Raw genomic sequence first — 18,764 nt, 5'->3', positions numbered from 1 at the left:
AAGTTTTTGCGCCCCAATGGTAGAGGTTTTTCTTATAGAATAGATTAAAATTAAAAATATGTTATAGGATAGAGATCATCTACTTCTAGAAGTCTTTGCGCCCCAATAGTAGCCCCAATGGTAGTGATTTTTCTTATAAATTAGACAAATAAGACTTTCGGCCAAACTAGTGCGCTTTCAATTAGCCTTTGAGTTGGTTTTGGTTTATCGGTATCACCGTTTCCAGCTACTAGAAAAAAGTGTAGTTATAGATTTCATCTTGGCCATTATTCGCTTCGCAGGTAAGTGGATTCTTTCCTGAGAGTTAAAGAGGAAAGAATATTGGTAATTTACGAATCTCTCAACTTCTTGCTTACCTTGAGTTGATCCAACAAACGATGAGAAGGGGGAGCCTTCCCTTTAAGGGAGCAGAGACTTTGTCTCATACGCTGTGGCTGGTCATCCTATTTTGCAATTGGATTTTCACAAAAATGTCGGTTGCAAAATATCCACCCAACAGACTTCACATTAATTCTTTCTTTTGAAAAGTTATAGGCAGTTTTTGGATCCAAAAGTTGATTTGTCTTAGTTAAAGGTGCCATGCCTTTTTGCATTAGATAAATCAAAAGATGAGAAAGTCAAGTCCCATGAGGAGTGATAAAACCAAAAAGAAACAAAAAGAATAGCAAGGACAAAATAGAAGGGAAAAAATAGTACGAGGAAGGACAGAAATAGGTAAGAGAGAATGAGCAAAAGGGAAAACACTCATAACCTAAGGTCAGCCAGTTTGTGAGGTTCAGAGGCTACTTTCTATTCCTTAGCATGAAAGTCAGCGTATCTTTGATTGTATTCTCCAAAGTTTCCTTAGCTTGGTCAGTTATGTTTGATTTTTACCTAGTTTATTTAGCCTTTGGTTTTTTAGCAAGCCCTTTGTTGGTAATACATCCCTTTCCTTCTTTGGAACTCGTTTTGGAAGACAAAAAGAATACTAGTAGAATTCCTTGTAGTGTATTACTAAAACTCACTCCTTTAGCAATGCTATTCAAGTCTTTTTTGCAACATTATCATTATTTGATCCCCTTTTTCACAATTCTAGGACATGGAAGAATTTGTTTTAATCTCATTCTAGAGTTCCTCACTAAATGACACATTACCTATGTACAGTGTTTTGATGGTTTTGGTGCAGCCATAATAATTATTTGAGAAATCAATTTTTTAGGTCCATGTTCTCCTTGAGTAATCAATTCTATATTTTATTCCAACATAGTTTTGACTAGTAGAAGCATGGACATAACTGAAGTTGTCAAGGGGGACATGACTTTTAGACTTACGATCATCATATTGAGGTGTATGGGAAAGGTTTCCTATAGTGGTATTTGTGGATTCTTCAGTGAAACATTTGTCATTAGACAGTGTGAGAAGCAGGGGAGTTGAAAGAGGGGTGTTCCAAAATAACTTTCTTGCCATAGCCATAAGTGAATCCAAAGCTTGAGTTACCTTTGGAGGAACTAACTTTTTCACCTTTCTAAACCCAACTTTTTACTTTAAGATACACAATTCGCTGGTGGAGTTTTTAGGGATTATTTAGAACCACAACAATATTAGGCAGAGAGGGATATGTATCAACTTCAAGGGAAGGGGACTGGACAGTCGAACAGTCGAAGTGAAAGCCTCCTTTTGTATTTTCAACAAATGTGCCAATTCTAACATTGAGATTTGTAATTCGTGGGATGGTTTAGCAAGCACTTCCAGAAATCACTAATATCATACAAGTGGGTCTTTATTTCAAAAACTATTCCATTATTGGAGCCTGTACCTCCAGATGGAGAACAGGCTCATAACAATGCTATGACATATTATGATATATCTTGATACTCTATGCTTCCTCTATGTACGTAGAATTTATTCTCATCAGCAGTTGGATTGAGGTTATTTGTAACCTGTTTATAGTGGATATGCTAAATTTCATAGTTCTACCTAGATGCAAAAGATAATCTTAAATCTCGCTAAATTTTTTTTTTTTTTTTTTTAATTTAAATTATGACACATCACCACCTCTTAAACATTTCAGATGAATCTATATGAAGATTTACAAAGGAGGATAAATGTATTTTTAGGTTGCTGCGAAGTGGGATGCCAATTTGGTGTGCAAGAGGAGAGGCTTTTAGTATATTTTATTGGGAATAAACTCAAAGCAGGACGAGACCAATCAATGTATAATCCAATTAAATTCCCATAATTCCTGTTTTTGTGTGAGTTTTCTAGTAGGTAAAAGTTCTGAGCTGCAAGTGGGGCCTGCAGGTGACCTTTCTAATAGAGAATTTGATTGGTTGCCCCTTACTTTTCTTCTTTTGGTATCTACTTTGGCACGTGTTATTTTAGAACTGTTTAGACTTCACTTTCTCCTACAATACATACTGGACACACAAGAGGTCTTAGTATTTGTGAAACATTATTTCTTTTTGATAGTTGTTATTAATATCTGGTATGTGTTGGACGTAAAAAAACCACATTCCAATTATTGCACTTTATATCTTTGATTCTATTTCTCTTGCATATTGTCAGACTTGAAGAATTATATAGTGATATTACAGTTGGATTCTTACACTGTTTGATTTGCAGTCATTATCCTTAAGTTTTTACAGAATATGATATGGTTTTCATCTTTCTATATTTTGCTTAAGCTTTGTAGAATACTCTAAAAACAACATAAGCAGATACTGAGTGTTTTGTAGATTTGAAGATTTTTTACCAATAATGTATTCATTGTCTGTTGAATTTTTGTTGTTCCCAGTATTCTTTAATTATAGCTAGTGACTTTGTTCGGGAAAACACATGGCCAGACCTAGTGACAGCTTTAAGGACAGCAGTTCAAAGTAGTAATTTGGTGAATGGAACTTCAGGTGCGCAATGGAAAACAGTTAATGCACTTGTAGTTCTACAGACAACCATAAGGCCTTTCCAGGTTTCTTTTCTTTCATTAATCTCTGTCATGGACACTTATTTTATATTTCAAGTGGTAAATAGAAGCATACCAGAATACAAGTGAAAAACAAGTAGTGATTAGTGCTTTTGAAGAATTTTCTTATCAATATGTTGATTAAATGAAGCACTTTAATGAGTTATGATTGGAATGTTAAGATGATAATAGTGTGGATTCGATTGCATTTGTAATTGTTTACAGGTGTTTAGTTCTGTTTCAAAGAGTCATATATTCTATACAAGCAGAGAAAACATAAGAGTATATTGATAAGTACATGGATTTAGGAGTTGAGTAGATAAAAGCTTAAATCAAAGCAATAATGTGTAAAATCCTTAAATAGATGTTCTTTCCTAATTTATGGTAGTAGGTGATATTCTTCACTAGTTTCATGTAGTCCAATTAAATAGGTTGCATTTATGTATTATATCATAATAAAATTCTGATTTGCGGCATGGACTCATTTGCATCTTTAAAGTTATTGTAAGTTTCTTAAATTGACATGGGTTACATACAACTGAATAAACTGGAGAGTTGACATGATGATTGGATGTAAGAGGTCACACAAGTATAGAGTGTTCTAGAATTTATTAATTTTGTAGAAGTAATTGGTAGTGAGAGGTACCTTACAAATTGATCGGTTGCCATTTATATAAGCTAGTAGACATGAGATTTTTTGGTAATGTGTGTTAGAGTGCAGACATTAAATGTTTAGCACGAGCATGCCATGATAGCCTCAATAGAGGTCATTGTGTAGGAAAGATGATGTCATAAGTGGAGCTATGAAATACATAATTTTCCAAAGATGCTCAAGAGTATGCCCAAAGGCACAATGTGTTTTCATTAATTTTGTTTTAGTGAAATTAATGACAACCCCACAAAAGTTTAATCAAAATTTTGATTAAAAAGCATGGATTTGCTCTAACAACGTTTTATAGACTATTTAAAAATAGAAATTATCTGCTTTCATTTAGTGTCTTTTTGTTGTCTAAGGTTTAATTTTGGTTTTTGTTTTATTCATTTTTGATTTATTTTGTTAGTCTTTTATTTAATTTTTGTTTTTCTCTTAGCAAAGTGGGACTTTTGGGCAATATTACATGTCTCGTGGTAGGCAATATAATTACAACGGCTCCTGAAAGCCCAGATTACCCTAACCAGACCTTTTTGAGGTCTTTTAATGTAATATAACATGCAACTTATAATGCAAATCATGTAAAACCTCTGTGCTACATAATTGTTGGGCATTTGATCCAACGTTCCGTGTTATATTTAATGTGTAATGCACAACACATTAAAACTCCCAACGTTTTAAGTCATTGCATATTATATGCAATGGGTTGATTAGACTTAAAAGTCCAAATGTTTGAGTCATTGGGCAGTTTAGATTACTTTGCATATTTTGTAACATATATAATTACATGTGATTGGGATGTTGAATCATGATCACATATAATAATACGTGTAATATTACTTTGAAATGAAAATGTCTAGGTAAGCAAAACACAAAGCATTAAGCCATGAGCTCCCAACTTGCAGAGCAAAAACGTTGAGTCCAATTATTAAGGTTGGAGCAAAATGCAGTCTTTTGGTATATTTTCAATTTTTTTGTCCGTTTGATTGTTCGTTCTCCACCCGAGGTTCCTAGCTTTAGGTGGATCCATTTAAGTTTTTCTTCCATTATTCTTACATCTGCATTTTTGCTTAAATTAGTGGTCATTTTGTTTGCAAAACCCTGGTTGTTTTTGTTAATTCATGGTTCTTATGCTTCATATCATGGTTATTTTTGTTACTTCATGGCACTTATGCTTCATATCATGGTTGTTTTTGTAATATTTCTCTTTATTTTGCTCTGCGTTTAGGGTTTTCTCGTACCGTTTTATCATAAATGGATTTTTACTTCTTATTGTGCATTTTAAAGCTAGAGTTGAGGGTTTCTCATTGATTTATACTGTGCAACTGCTTACATATATCATCATCCTCATATAAAATTAAGGACATAATAGTTTGCATATAAACCCTCACATTGTTTGGATGATGCTTTCTGAATTCAGTTGAGAAGCACTGAAACATTTGAAGAACCATTCTTTCACATTTGAGATCCAACATAATGATAAATAATCTGCCATAGTTTCTAAAAGCTTAGCCCTCTTGCCAAAACTAGGGCTTTTGACATTATGTAATTCACATGGGCTCTCCAAAGTCTGCTGAAAAACCTTTCTTGATATGTCATCAATATAGGATGCTACAAGAGTTATTAATATGATCTCATTGGGACAAGAAGCTACGGCAACTGTCACCTGTGCTTGACTAAAATGAGCATTGAGGGTTGCAAAACCCAATTCAGAAGCCTCCAATCGGCCCGGTCTACTTTGGATCAATATGCATATAATTCTTCCAACTTAGAGAGAATACCATCATGAAACTTTGGGGACTTCAATTGTAATCCAATGGCATGAAACCCTTTTCTTTCTGTAAATCCTTAGCTGATCAACAATAAATGTGTCATTAAATTCTTCTGAGAAAATATCACTTTTCTGATCTGCGATTGCCTTCATTTTGTTTTTTTCCAAACTGAAGTCCATCACTATAAGATGCTACCACTTAAGCTGTCACTGTTTTTTATTTGGCATTTCTTTCACTGTGAAGATCCTTAAAATTTTACCTTTTTCCACTGAGGAATGTTATCAAATGGCTTTATGTGAATGTGGGTTGTGAATTTTCAGTTTTACAGTATGACTTGGTAACAAGTATCTGCCAAAATATATTCTTTGTGACCTGTGCTTAAGTGTTCTTCTAGGTGTCTTTGCCCTTCTGGGCCTGTATTATGTAATGCTCTGTTTCTTCATGTATTATTATGATGTGATAACAATTATACACCCCAATTAGTCATGTCACCATCTAATAATTTTTACCCACCAAGCTGGTAGGATACATTGCTCTAAGACCACTGTATTATTCTCGTAGGATATTTTCTTTCAATTTCACCAAATGCACCACAAAAAATTAAACAAACATTTTGCATGCAAATTGATTTCTATTCATCTAACATTTTGTTTTGAAAAACATATAATATTTGAAATAGAGAAGAATACTACCATCAAAATGGATGTCATTACAACCATGTTTTCCAATCTGTCATGAAATATCTCTGTTTACAATTTCGCACAGCTGTGAACTCTGTCACTCAAAGTCGAATTGGATTTCTGGCCATTTGACTAAATTGCCAAGCATTTCCATCCCAACAATTCTGAATTGAAAGACTAAAGCTTCCAAACTCTCCAAGAGAACAATAACCAAACATAAACCAAGCATGTTCAACATGAGCTTCACAATGTTCTTTAATTTTGCATCCATGTGTCTCTTCGTTTTCCCTGTGCCTGTTTCTTGGAAATCCTTTCCCTTGTTTCTTTATTATCCCCCTCTTTAAATTAAAATGACTATAACTTTCACTAAGCTCTATCAAAGTCATTTTAATGCTTTATCAAGTTCTCATTTAATTTGATATGATTTGACAACTTTAAAACTCAATTATTTGATAACCTTCTAATGTTCCCAAAAAAGGGACATTATAAGTTTGGTTGTTAGAAATAAACATTTGCACATCTCTAACTGTAAGAATTTGGCTTAGGCCAAAATTCACCCAAGAACTAAAGAACTCAACACAAGCACATAGTAGACCAAAATAGACAGAGTATGATCAGAATGACGATATTCATTCAATAATTGGATGAGAGTACACTAGGAGTGCCTGAATATAAAGGCCTCAGGAGAGCTTCTAGAATGCATAGAAGTTAGCATCATGATATGTCATACAACTAGGCACATGTCCACCAGATATGGGTTATCCTCCATTAAGCACGGGATTAAGTGCGATGATGTGAGGATAAGCCTACAACGGTGTAGCACGCAAATTAGTGGTGTAGACAACATGTGCTAAATCAGTGGTGTAGACAACATGTGCTAAATGAGGAGTGCAGAAATTGTGTTGTCAACATGACAACTCAGTGAATGATGCATACTCCTGTGTTGTAGACACCATGTGCATAATTAGAGTTGCATGACTCAATGAGAGTACACAAACTTCAAAGTGTCTCACCTAAAATAATAATAAAATAATGCAAAATAATTAAATAATGCATTAACTTAAGTAAAACTTAAGTAAGTGTAATAAGTAAATACTTATTTACACCAACACCTCCTCTTAAGCTTACGAAATCTAGGATGAAATGCAAGATGGGTCTCGGCTACTAGGCCATATTAGGTACCCATGTACATAATGATATGCAATCTCCCATAAAGCGGGAAAGAGGGAAAAACCTCATGGGAAAAACCCTCCCCCAAAAAGAGAGATAAATAAGGATGCATGGATGGATGGAGTAATCAAGACCCCCCCATTACGACATACATCCAGTATATACATAAGAGAATGATGAGAAGAGGAAGAGAGACAGGATAGGCTCCCCCCCCCAAAAGAAGAATGCCGAATAGTGATTGCTCCAATGAAGAAGCTGATCCAAGAATGCAGAATGGTGTTCTTCCCCTTAGGAAGAAACAATGCCAAGGGTACAAATGAGATGCTTCCGCTGTGTGTGGAAAGAATCCCATGGATGAGTGATGTCTCTGAAACCTGCTCAATTGGCTGAAGAACCTGTCTCAAAGAACTATCTATCTCTGCAACTGATGAAGAACCCTTCTGCAACTGCTGATCATAAGTATCCGCAATCACTTCAACTTGGGAGGATTGATCATGTAGAGAATGAACAAGAGAGTCAGATGGAACCCTCGTGACAATTGAAGAAGGTAATTCTGCATCAAGAAGAAGGGGCAGATTATGAATACTGTCCCCCAAATCTGTCACTGAACTTGTAGCTGGAAGACTGGATGTACCCTGTTGTGCTGGACCTATCACTGTGGCTATGTATGCATGTGGACTAAACTGATGAAGTGACCTCTCGCTGTATCTGTCGATAGAACCCGACGTGTCTGAATCTGTTGAAGCACTATCGCTGAAATCACTATCAATTTCCACACTGTATGATGTGTCAAGAAGAGTAGAAGACAAGCTGGGAGAACTTTCTTCAAAATGTACATCCTTCTCCACAAAAATTTGATGTGTCTCAGGATCTAGAAGTTTGTATGCCTTCACACTGTCTTCATAACCAATGAAGGTACAAGGCCGAGATGATTGTGCCTTGCATCCCTTGGAAGATCTCTTTTCCCATGCAAGACAACCAAAGATTTTGAAGTGTGTCACAATAGGTTTTCTGCCGCACCATGCCTCAAAAGGAGTTTTGCCATCTAAGGTTGGATGAGGAGAATGATTAAGAATGTGAGTGGCACTGGAGATTGCTTCGACTTCTAATGATGGATTGAGAGACTTGGCATGAATCATGCAACTTGCCATAGACTTAAGAGTGCGAATCCTCAAAGCTGCAACATCTATCTTATGTGAACTGAATGTTGAAGGAGTCTGAAGATCAATTCCCTCATGTCTACAAAAGTCCTTAAGTCTTCTGTTCACATCCATGTTTCCATTGTCCATGCGGAGTACTTTGATGGCCTTTCTGTATTTTCGTTCTACATGAGCCTTGAAGGCTAGAAACGTGTCCAACACTTCATTCTTATTATGCAGAAAGTAGACCCAAGTGAACCTTGAAAAGTCATCAACTAAGGTGAGTATGTAGCGACCCTGGCTGCATGCAAAAGGACCTGCTAATACCATGTGAACCATCTGAAGAACATTAGTTGCTCTAGAAGACTTCCCTCTCTATAACTTCCCCTTTGGATGCATATCCATTGAATTTGTTGAACACTCACCCTTAGAAAAATTGATTTGAGGTAGACCTTTCACCATGCGGTATGTGCAAAGTTGCTGAAGGTAGCGTTAGTCAAGATTACCATACCACTCATGCCATAATTGTATGTTTGAATTTGATTGTGATAACGAGGCCTTTGAAGGAGACTTGGGTACAAAATGAGAGAAAGAGTACAACCTCTTGTGATCATTCACTTTCTCCACTGCAACCAAGGAATCATCTTTGAGATTGTGCACTTTTACTAAGTCTGGAAAGAACTCAACTCTATGTCCATCTCTGAGGTGAGTGATTTGGTAGATTGATAGGAGATTTGAACTTAGGTTTGGAACATAGAGAACCTCTTGAAACTCTCCATTTTCCATCTCCACGTTTCCTTTCCCTTCAACTTCCATTTTACTATCATTCCCCATGAAGATGTGTGGTACCTTTGAGTGATTCAATGAAGAAAAATCCTCTTTTGAAGAACCCATATGATGTGAGGCACCTGAGTCAAATATCCATTCCTTTGAAGAGTTTGCATTTGCCATGAATGCTTGCCCTTTGCCCTTTGATTCTGAAGATGACCCTTTCTCTTTGTAAGCATTAGGCAATGGAACATTATGTTTCTTCATGATGTTGGTCAACTCATCAATCTTTTTAAGATAACACTCATGCTCTTCATGACCCGATTTCTTGCAATAAGCACACTTCTACTTCTCCTTATTGTTGTTGTCCCCTTTCTTGTTGGAATTCGAGGACTTGCCTTGTTGATTTGATTGAGGTATTGTCTTTTTTGCATCCTCTGATTTACTCTTCCATTTTTTCTTACCCTTTCCTTTATTTGAAGATTGTGCAGCTGAATTTTGAGAACCCTCATTGTTGGCCACCAATGCTTTGGACTGAGGTGTTTTGAGAATCCCCATTGATTTCAACTTCTTTTCTTCATCATCCAACAGTTTAGCATATTCATCAAAAGTGACTTTCTTGTAGGCAAACCCTAAGGTAGTCTTTGAGGTGTTAAAAGAAGATACAAATGTGGAATACTCCGATGGCAGCTTGTTATGGATGAGATAGATTAGTCTGTCATCTATGCTAGAACTCCCACAATCAGTAAGCTTTGTCCTTAATTCATTCACCTTAATGATGAAATCCTGTATGGAGTCATACGACTTAGGATCTAAGGAAACAAGCTCATCTTCAATGTTGAACACATCCTCTTCAGACACTTTACCATAAAGGCTTTCGAGGGTATCCCAAGCTTCCTTGGATGTAGTACATATCTTGATTTGATACATAATTTTATCATCTACCCTCAAACATATATCACCTAGGGCTTTCCTATCCATTGCTACCCAATTTGAAATATCACTTGCAAAAACATTATCACCTGCTGGTTTAGAAAGAGTACCATCTACATATTGTGAAACTCCATTATGCATTAAGTGATACCACATTTTGATTGACTATGAAGCATAGTTATGAGGAGTTAATTTAGGAAACTTAAAGTTGCCCATAATGCAGAAAATGAAAGAAATGTGCAGAAAAGAGAGAACACAACACCAAGAACACCCCCCCTTTTCACTAAATCAAGAAACCCCTCCAAAATAGATGCTTTGGGCACTTTATCAGTAGTGCGATTACAACGGGCCACTTGCTAATTTTGGCTTTTGTGGACTTCTAATTTTGCTTGTTACAACCTCTAAATAGAGTACAAATTTGAAACTTTACAATGTGCTACAATACTGAAGCATTACAAAGCAAAGAAAGGCCCTATTGCTGAAAGTGGCAATTTTGTCCACACAACTCTACAATTTGATGGCAGATCTGGAATGTAGACGAAAAAATACGCACTTTCAAAAAAAACAGAACTTGATTTCGACTCCAGATGTGCCCATACGAAGCATTTGAAGTTGCAAAATGCAGAATTATGCAGGTACAGTCGCCAAAAAACACAAATTCTGAACAATCTGTGCACCAAAACTAGAAATAGCTGCACCACTGAAAAATTTAGAAAATTTTACCCGATTTCAAAAAAATTGCACCTGATTTGGAGTTCGAATGTGTGAGTTATGACCTCGTGAAGTCGGATTGCAAAAACCAAAATGAATTTGGTGAGGGGTTGCATCAACGAATTAAGGGGTTAAATTTGACGGTCATACGGCCGTTGCAGCAGTTATAATTTGGCCTGTGATGACGTCCAAACCAGCGTCAGTTTTAGGCTCGTATTCAGATGACATCAGCGAAAACTCAGCCCTCGGATGACATCATCAATGTACGGACCGTATGGAATTGTATGGCAAATAATTGCGTGTCAATCTGACGGGGCTCTGACTGGACTGCTGTTGATGTGTACAGTCAGATGTTGACAAGGTTGTGAGATGGGCGCCACGTGTATGCTGACTGTGAGCGCTGACGACTGTTCCGTGTACAGGGAGGACGTCAATACTGTCGTCGTCGGATGTTGCCGCAGCGGTTGCCGAAACTTGACTTTCCGTTGGCAGGGTCTGGGGATTTAATCCCACATGGATGGCATTTGCGCTTGAAGTGTTGTATAAATTGAAACGCTCGCTCGTTTCAAACAAAATGAACTGGTCAAAGATTGCATAGCCCGTCGGTTGGGTTCTTTTCTGGTACAGAGGGCTTGTGGGGGATTTTGCCGAATATTAATCGCAGTGTGCGATATTTGCAGGTGTGCGGGCCGCAGAGTTTAGAAGGAGCCTGTTTTAATATTAAAATAATCCCTGCAAAATAAAGTAATCTACCACCAAAATAATAGAGTCGAGTTAGGGTGTCATTGCCTGATTCGGCAAATTTTTTTCTCTGCCTGGTATTAAATTTCGAAAAATGATTCCGAAAAAACCAATAATTACAGAGAAATAAAAATAATTTAGATCTGAACAACAATTTAATTAGATTTGAAAATGATCATACCTGAATTGCAAATCGGTGTCTTCGGGTGCCGGTTTGCAAAAAATTTTTGCCTCATGATCAACTTTCACCAAATATAGGCAAATTTATAATCGATCTTCACCTAATCGACGCTCCGGACGCAACGGTGAGGTTAGATCTAGCTTTAGACGCTCCCAATTTTTGCAGATCCTCTGGATTCAGGTCAAGGTGCTGAAGCATGAACGGTCTCGAACGACTACGTGATGAGAATCCTCCTTGGCTCTGGTACAATGTAAGAATTTGGCTTAGGCCAGAATTCACCCAAGAACTAAAGAACTCAATACAAGCACACAGTAGACCAAAATAGACAGAGTATGATCAGAATGACGATATTCATTCAATAACTGGATGAGAGTACACTAGGAGTGCTTGAATATAAAGGCCTTAGGAGAGTTTCTAGAATGCATAGAAGTTAGCATCATGATATGTCATACAAACAGGCACATGTCCACCAGATATGGGTTATCCTCCATTAAGCACGGGATTAAGTGCGATGATGTGAGGATAAGCCTACAATGGTGTAGCATGCAAATCAGTAGTGTAGACAACATGTGCTAAATGAGGAGTGCGGATAACTGTGTTGTCAACATGACAACTCAGTGAATGATGCATACTCTTGTGTTGTAGACACCATGTGCATAGTTAGAGTTGCATAACTCAATGAGAGTACACAAACTCCTAAGTGTCTCATCTAAAATAATAATAAAATAATGCAAAATAATTAAATAATGCATTAACCTAAGTAAAACTTAAGTAAGTGTAATAAGTAAATACTTATTTACACCAACACTAACATCACTGACAATTGTTTTTGATCCAATTAATATTTTCTGTGTTCTTGAGTGCAATATTCATGGCACGTGCACAAGGGCTTCACAAAATAAGTTGTCTATATAAGCTTCCTCAATAATCTTCCTTGCAACTTTGCACACATGGGATGTATCCGTCATTAATGGAACATATTTTAGAGCCCAACCTCCTTCATAACATCTTCGAGGATTTGAAACTAAAAGAAGACATCCTTGCAATGCTTGAACAATCAACAACCTTAAGAAAATAAGGGCACTATGCTCATGTAATCATAATATTGATGAGGGGATGATGCTGAATGTCTGCCCAACCCTTTGTGGCTATTTTGCATCCATTTGTAATCAAAGATTCTTTCTTTTTTTTCATTGAAGTGATATCTTGGAATAATTCTTAGCCAAGTTTATCATCATTTATTTTTTCTCTTGGGTGACGCATATGATAGTTTTCCCTTGCTATTTATTCCACTGCTATTAGCCTCATGGAGTGAAGTGAAGTGCCATTAGCAAAGAAGAATTTACCAATGATATTATTTGCCTTTTCCTTAAATTGCACATCGAATAATTTTGCGAGTGGGTTTGGAACATTGCTTAATATCTTGTGTTTGCCCCTATGTAACATCTTGTTTTTCCCAGCTTTGACTAACAACTATCATATCGTTGAACACAGGTACTTTTTCATATTCATGATCATGAGAAGGCATTTATAACAGTTATTATACATGATGTGAAAGAGATCAACGATTATAACAAATTAACTGAATCCTAGATAATTGAAAGGAGAATAAGTAATTAACCGCTTGAATGATTATAACATTATCAACTATCTAAAAATATCTTCAATTGAACTTGCAAGTACATAAGAGTAAAATACTCGATGAAAGAAAACTTAAATGCAAATCATAACTCTGTCTTGTGCAAGTCCTAGCATGTGGTGGAGAGGGGAAACATAGTCATGGGTTTAGCCTCCCCCTTAAGTATCGCCTCACAATCTCAACTGAGAAAGGCCCTCCCTACCGAGGATTAGGCATGGGATACCTTGTCTTGCCACTGAGCATCCTGGTGCAAGAGTGTTAGTTATATAGCCGGCTAGGCTATAGAGTCCTTCCCATTAGCCCATCTATCCAACTACAAACTACTCGATCACTCATTGCTCGGCTTGACAACTAAAATAGTGCCATTTGATCACCATGAGCTGACTCAGTCTATATTTATTTGATTAAGTTCATCAACTGTTTATTTTATTTCTGATTTCTTTCTCTTATAATGCAGGTATAATCCATTTATCATTTGATATTAGCCCACATTCTTCATCTCGACCTTGCTGGTCATCCTCGTGAATCTCAATGTGTCTGTCTATGTCCTTGTACAATCTCTATTTATCACAGTCAAATACTTTTTGCCCGATTTGGGCTTATGATAAACATGTTGAAATTACAGCTTCAGTCGAATATTTCTTGTCAAATATCTGATTATGACTAAAGATATGTGTTGCAGACTAATATATGAATACATATATTTATTTGTAGATCTACATATACATACATGCAATCATATACTACCTTGCTTGACTGTCTCATTGTTTCGATCTAGTTATACCGACGAACATATTATCCATAATGTTCTGCATGCCACCATAGCACTTGATCTTATCATTGATCAGACTGTTATCAACGATGGTCAAATATAATTCAAGATCACTGATTGTGATCGATTGTATTTACCTTAGTATGGACGATCTGATCTATTATTATGTTTCTGTAAACACAATTAGTTAAAGTCATCCATTGTATGGACATGACCCTACGGACCTGAAGGGCATGTAGAGTCATGTCTATACAATTGGACATGACTCTTTCCGAGAGATATGTATTGAGAGATAAGATCGACGGAAACACATAAATACAACAAATGTTATTACCCTTGATCTGATACATTTGTAGATCTAAGTTCCTTTAACATGGTATCAGAGCCAGGTTGGTAGAACAAACCTTTGAATCAATTGTGAGTTTCTTTTGCTTCAAAATCACTGAAATACTTCTATACTCAATCAATCATGGTGAACAATATCAGAGTTGAGGATAGACTAAAAGGTGCCTCCAACTCCGTTTCATGGAAAATTCAAACAACAATACTCCAAGAACTTGAATTGGAGTCATTTATAGAAGAAAACAAAGAATTACCCAAAGATGAAACATAACTAATAGCTTGGAAAAGACAGAGTAATAAGGCCAAGAAAATTATTATTGATGGGGTTAAAGATCATATTCTCCCATCAATAGCAAAACTTACAAATGCTTATGATGTGTTCAAAACTTTTCAAGACACATTTGAGATTAATAATGCAAGCAAATTGTTTACATTAAAACAACAACTTCTAAACATCAAGATGGACAAAGCAGATACAATCATTGCCTACTTCTTCAAAATCTTTGAATTAAGAGATCAACTCTCTACCATTAGAAACAATGTAGAAGATGTCAAATTATCTCTAATAGCTGTTAGAGGATTGCCAATATCATGGGAATCATTTATTTAGTGCATTGGTCGTCCATCTATACCCAAATTTGATATATTAAAAAATGAATGTACCCAAGAAGAGGCACAACTAATCTCAAGAGGTATCATCTCTAACAAGAAGATTCAAGCAATAAAAAGTGAAAATTCAAAAGGAAGAGAGGGAAGAAAACCTATAAGAAAAGAGACTTGTCAAAAGTTCAATGTTATGAATGTGACAAATTTGGACATACTCACATGTATTGTCCGAAAAGGAAGAAAAACCCTATCAACATGGCTGAAGTCAAGGAAGTAGAAGACAAGAATGAAAAATACTCATTATTCTACCTTGTCCTAACTAGTGAGATAAAATCCAATAAAAACACTTGGATAGTTGACAATTGAGCTTTTAGACATATAACCAGAGTTAGAGATAAACTTGAGACTCTTGAAGAATATTCAACTGAAGAAGTGACAATAGGCGACAATTCCACTTACCCTGTGAAAGGAATTGGGACCTGCTCAATACATCTAAGTACTAGAGTAAACTTACACCTAAAAGATGTCCTATTTGTTCTTGGAATCAAAAGAAGCCTTATCTCTATATCTGGTCTAGCATATCAAGGATATCGGATTGCTTTTCAAGAAAATAAAGTATTGTGTTGGATGAAGAATTCAAACATTAAAAATGCTATTTCTATTGGAATTAGATAAGGAAGTTTATACAAACTTTGTAATTCCACAAACCTAGCACTAAATCATGACATTGGAAAGACAACTGAAATTTGGCATAGGAGACTAGGACATTTAAACTTTAGAGCATTACCTTCTATAGAGAAAATTGTATAAAGTCTACCAACCTTAAATCTAAACATGAAGGTATATGTAAAGGATGTGCATTAGGAAAGAATCCTAAAACTCCGTTCTATTCTAGTGAACATAAATCCAAGAGCATTCTTAAACTCATTCATATTGACCTGTGTGGACCCATGTCAGTACCTTCATTAGGAGGATTTTCATACCACATCTTTGTAGATGACTATTCTAAGAAAACTTGGATATATTTTCTTAAATTAAAAGATTCAAATGAAGTCCTACTAAAATTTAAAGAATTCAAAGCTTTAGTGAAAACCAAACTGGGAAGAAGATACAAATTTTAAGATTTGATAATGGAGGAGAATATATCTCTGAGAACTTCAAAGATTTCTATAATCTATTGGGATTAAGAGGGAGTATACTGTACCATGTAACCCTCAACAGTATGGAGTTGCAAAAAGAAAAAATAGAACTATCATTAAGCAACTAAAGCAATAATGCACGATCAAAATCTACATACATCATTTTGGGCTAAAGCATCTAATACTGCTGTATATATTCAAAACAAATGTCCTCATGCAATTCTAGAAGACATAACTCTTGAAGAATTTCTTAGGAAACAAACCTGAACTAAGTAATCTTCAAATTTTTGGTTGTCCAATATATATCTACATTCCTAAGGAGAAAAGAACTAAACTAGAGCCATTAGGGAAGAAAGGCATATACGTTGGCTATAGTGATTCTTCTAAAGCCTATAGGGTATATGTGCCAGGATCAAGAACAATTGAAATTAGTAGAGATGTCAAGGTTGACAGAGATGTTGCATTCAAAACTTCTAATGATATAGAAGAATCTAATGATGATTCCATTCCTGAAAATGATGAAATTTTTATGATTGAGAGAGAGAGAGTGGCATAGAAGATAATGAACCCACTGCATCAAATCCTGAAGAAAATTCAAATCCACTCAACAAGAAAAGACCCTTATGGGCAAGGAAAATGATCGAAGAAAACAATGTGGTACCTGATGAAGTGCTTAGAGAAACCAAGAGGACAAGGAATCATTCATGTTATGTTACTCACATAAATGAATTCACTAAGTTTGAACCTTCTGATGCCGAAGAAGCTCTAACATCTCAAGCCTGGAGAGATGCCATGATTGAGGAATATCAATCTATAATAAAAAACAATGTTTGGGATGTTGTGCCAAGACCCAAAGCTAAATATGTTGTCTCCTCAAGATGGCTATTCAAAATCAAGTAGGCACCTGATGGAAGTATTGAGAAACACAAAGCCAGATTTGTGGCTAGAGGATTCTCACAAAAGGAAGGGATCAATTATGATGAAACTTTTGCTCCAGTTACCCGATACACATCTGTCAGAACTATACTTGCAATAGCTGCATCCAAAGGTTGGAAGGTACATTAGATGGATGTAAAACGACATTCCTAAATGGAGTAATTAATGAAGAAGTATACTTGGAACAACCAGAAGGGTTTATTATCCAAAAGAGTCACATGTATGCAAATTGAAGAAAGCTCTTTACGGTCTTAAGCAAGCCCCTAGGGCATGGTATGGGAGAATAAATAGCTACTTTACCAAATTAGGGTACTCAAGAAATGAAGCAGAGCCTAACATATACTTCAAGAAATCGGAGGGAGATATGTTAATACTAGCTCTCTATTTTGATGCTCTTCTGATTACAGGCGAAGACCATCTTATTATTAAACGTAAGCAAGACCTCATAGCTGAATTTGAAATGAAAGATTTAGGGCTTCTACACTACTTCTTGGGATTAGAAGTAAGACAAAAGGAATACATTTTCCTAAATCAAGGAAAATATACCACTGACATATTGAATATATTTGGTATGATGGACTGCAAACCACTATCCGTACCTATAGAGACAAATCTCCGTAAACTCAAATCTGAGACACATGAGTCTGAGGACATTGATCATGCATATTATAGATAAATAATTGGATCATTAATGTACTTAATGAATACTCGTCCTGATATTTGTTATGCCACAAATGCACTAAGTCAGTTAATGTGTGAACCCAAAAAGATTCACTTAAAGGCAGCAAAATACATTTTGAGATACTTACGAGGCACTATTTGACTTGGGTTGAAATAAGAAAAAGTTGAGTTACAACTTCATGGATATTTTGATTTTGATCGTGCCAGATGTACTATTGATTGTAAAAGTACTACAGGATGTTGTTTCAGTCTTGGATCTGCGATGATATCCTAGTTTAGTAAGAAGCAATCTTCTGTTGCTCTAAGTTCCACCAAAGCAAAATACATGACTGCATCCATGGGAGTTCGAGAAGCAGTATGGTTAAGGAAGTTGCTGGTCGGGCTATTTGGGAAACCTCTAAAACCTACATTTATTCATTGTGATAATCAAAGTTGTCTCAAACTCTCTGTGAATCCAATCTTCCATAACAGGTCAAAGCATATAGAGATACTTGTTCACTACATCAGAGATATGGTAGATAGATGTGTCATCAGGTTAGAATACATTAGCATTGAAGAGTAGTTTGTTGACATATTCATCGAACCTCTTGCAAATTTGAAAGTTGAGTACTTTAGAGCGAAACTTGGTATGACAAAATTGTAATTGTAATTGTAACTCTTGAGACAAATTCTAAATTGTGTGTAATATACATATATATATATATATATATATATATATATATATATTATTGTTAAGATTTACCAGTGTACACGTGTTTATGAAAGATGACGATCTTTCACTTTGTGAGATGTTAGGTCTCTATTATGAGGTGATGATCTCAACAATAGATTGACCTGTTATCATAGACTTCATTAAATTGTTGTCCCAAGATGTGCCGAATAGTATGATAACAAAAGTATCATGATTGACTACTATTATGGTCCCAAAGTGAGCTGGAAGTTGTGATACTATATGTGTTGTTTT

At 35.9% G+C, this 18,764-nt stretch overlaps 1 protein-coding gene across 1 annotated transcript in view; it reads left to right on the top strand.

Moving 5' to 3' along the window:
* Positions 1–18,764, top strand: part of LOC149552477 (ARM repeat superfamily protein) — a 224,926-nt gene that overhangs the window by 24,880 nt on the left and 181,282 nt on the right. The window contains exon 3 of the mRNA XM_089788059.1: positions 2,774–2,944. Coding sequence (XP_089644185.1) covers positions 2,774–2,944 — 171 coding nt within the window. The remainder of the gene's footprint in view (positions 1–2,773; positions 2,945–18,764) is intronic.

Source organism: Cupressus sempervirens, chromosome 6 (assembly GCF_028749045.1).
Source record: "Cupressus sempervirens isolate cs-2001-9-10 chromosome 6, ASM2874904v1, whole genome shotgun sequence".
In the NCBI taxonomy this organism is placed as follows: Eukaryota; Viridiplantae; Streptophyta; class Pinopsida; order Cupressales; family Cupressaceae; genus Cupressus; species Cupressus sempervirens.
The sequence above is the reverse complement of the archived record's forward strand: the minus strand, read 5'-3'. Positions and strand labels throughout refer to the sequence as shown.